General features: G+C 37.1%; 1 protein-coding gene across 1 annotated transcript; it reads right to left on the reverse strand.

The window, feature by feature from the left end:
• Positions 1-1,215: 1,215 nt before the first annotated feature.
• Positions 1,216-1,527, reverse strand: LOC125200431 (RING-H2 finger protein ATL51-like). Its single transcript, XM_048098071.1, has one exon. The coding sequence runs from the start codon at positions 1,525-1,527 to the stop codon at positions 1,216-1,218; it is 312 nt and encodes a 103-aa protein (XP_047954028.1).
• Positions 1,528-1,678: the final 151 nt, after the last annotated feature.

Below are 1,678 nucleotides of genomic sequence, written 5' to 3' on the forward strand. Positions count from 1 at the left end.
AATTAATTTGGGAATTACTAAACGTATATATTTAATTTTGTTTTTTGAAATTTTATTTATTTAAATGTATATCCCCCTAATTGTAAAAGTCACACGTTTTCCCGTCATTTCTCCTTTTCGTATCCATTTTGTATGACATCAAAAGTTAACAACTGATTCGCAACCATAAAATTAGTAAAAAATAAAAAATAGGGTTGAGCTTCTAAACATGTAAATTAAAGAAAAATAGTATTGAACATTCATTACAAATTAAGTGTAATTTTTTTGTTTGGTGAATGGGGGTTAAAAACATAAACAATGATATTTTCAATTTTTTCTTGTGTGAATATGAACTAGTTTTAATGGTTGCTATCTCTATTGGGAAATATCTAAAGTCTACTTTTTTATTTATACCCCTGTTTTTTTTTTTAACTTATTCACGCAGTGTTGGTATAGAAATTGTTTCTTAATGTGGATCCTTCTCGTATTTCAAAACTCGATGTTAAGAAAAACATCTGTCTTAGCCCAAATAAATAAATAAATTAAATATTGGGGCTGTAAACCACACTTATTTATAGGTAAAAATTTATGAGTTGGGTAGTTTTTTTTACTTTTGGGAAAAGTTGTTAGTTTGTCTTTTATTCCTAAAAGTTTTCCTTTTTCTTTTTTTTTTTTTTAAAAGGATCCCTTTTTCAAAACTTCTTTCCCTTTACATTTTATTACTAAAACTAATATAAAAAAGTTGGACCTCATTCATAAATTTTACGGCAACCTTTTCTTTTTAAAACAAAAATGGAAAAATTTCCGAAAGGAGATTAATTTTAATCTATTCCATTAAAGAATGTGTAGTTAAAAAGGGAATAATGTAAACTTAGTTAACAATAAATAAGATAATTAAATTGTTATATCCTAATATCCCTATTTACTAGAATCCCCTTTTATGGCTAGCCATATTATGAGTCAATATTTAATGGACTCTGAAATATCCCCCAAATTATCCGAAAAAATTTACCTTACTTTTTTGTGATCTTTTCACACAATCTACCCCCATTCAACATACAAATCTTACCGCTAAAAACATTCCAAGAAAAATATAGTTTTGGGTTGATTTTCCCTTTTAGAGACGAACCACCTTCCACTTGAATGTGATCTCTTCATCTCACTACATCTACTTGCACTACTGGATCATCTATCATCAAACGCCGTTCGAAAACCGAATCCATGGACACCGATCTTCTAACCCTTCCATCCGTTTTCGCGCCCTCTCGTTGATCTCCAGTGCCAACTCCACATTCCCCGCACCTTTGGCGATAGCGAAGGCAGAGAAGGAGGGGGAGGAGGCGATGAGGCCGGGCCCGCCACATTGGCTCGGCAAAGCGGGCAGTTGGAGTGGCATTTGAGCCACGTGTCGATGCATGTCACGTGAAATGCGTGACTACATTTGGGGAGAAGCTTAAGCCTCTCCTCTTCCACAAACTCACTTAAACACACCGAGCACTCCGTGCCTTCCACCAGCCTTTCCCTTCTCCGGTACTTGAACGTCGCCATCGACCTCACCAGCGCCTCGTCCAGCCCTCGGTTCGTCGCCACGAACCACGGCTCTTGGACGCCGCCCTCTCCCACCTCCACGTCCACGGCGCGGCTCGTTTGGCCGCGCCTTTGGATTCTTCTCCCGCGGCAGTAGTTGGAGAGGATGGCG

The sequence above is a fragment of the Salvia hispanica genome, unplaced genomic scaffold (assembly GCF_023119035.1).
Source record: "Salvia hispanica cultivar TCC Black 2014 unplaced genomic scaffold, UniMelb_Shisp_WGS_1.0 HiC_scaffold_966, whole genome shotgun sequence".
Lineage (NCBI taxonomy): Eukaryota > Viridiplantae > Streptophyta > Magnoliopsida > Lamiales > Lamiaceae > Salvia > Salvia hispanica.

What these genes read in the sequence shown, in the direction of transcription:
- LOC125200431 (XM_048098071.1), bottom strand. Translation starts at nt 1,527, where the DNA reads ATGGCGACGTTCAAGTACCGGAGAAGGGAAAGGCTGGTGGAAGGCACG.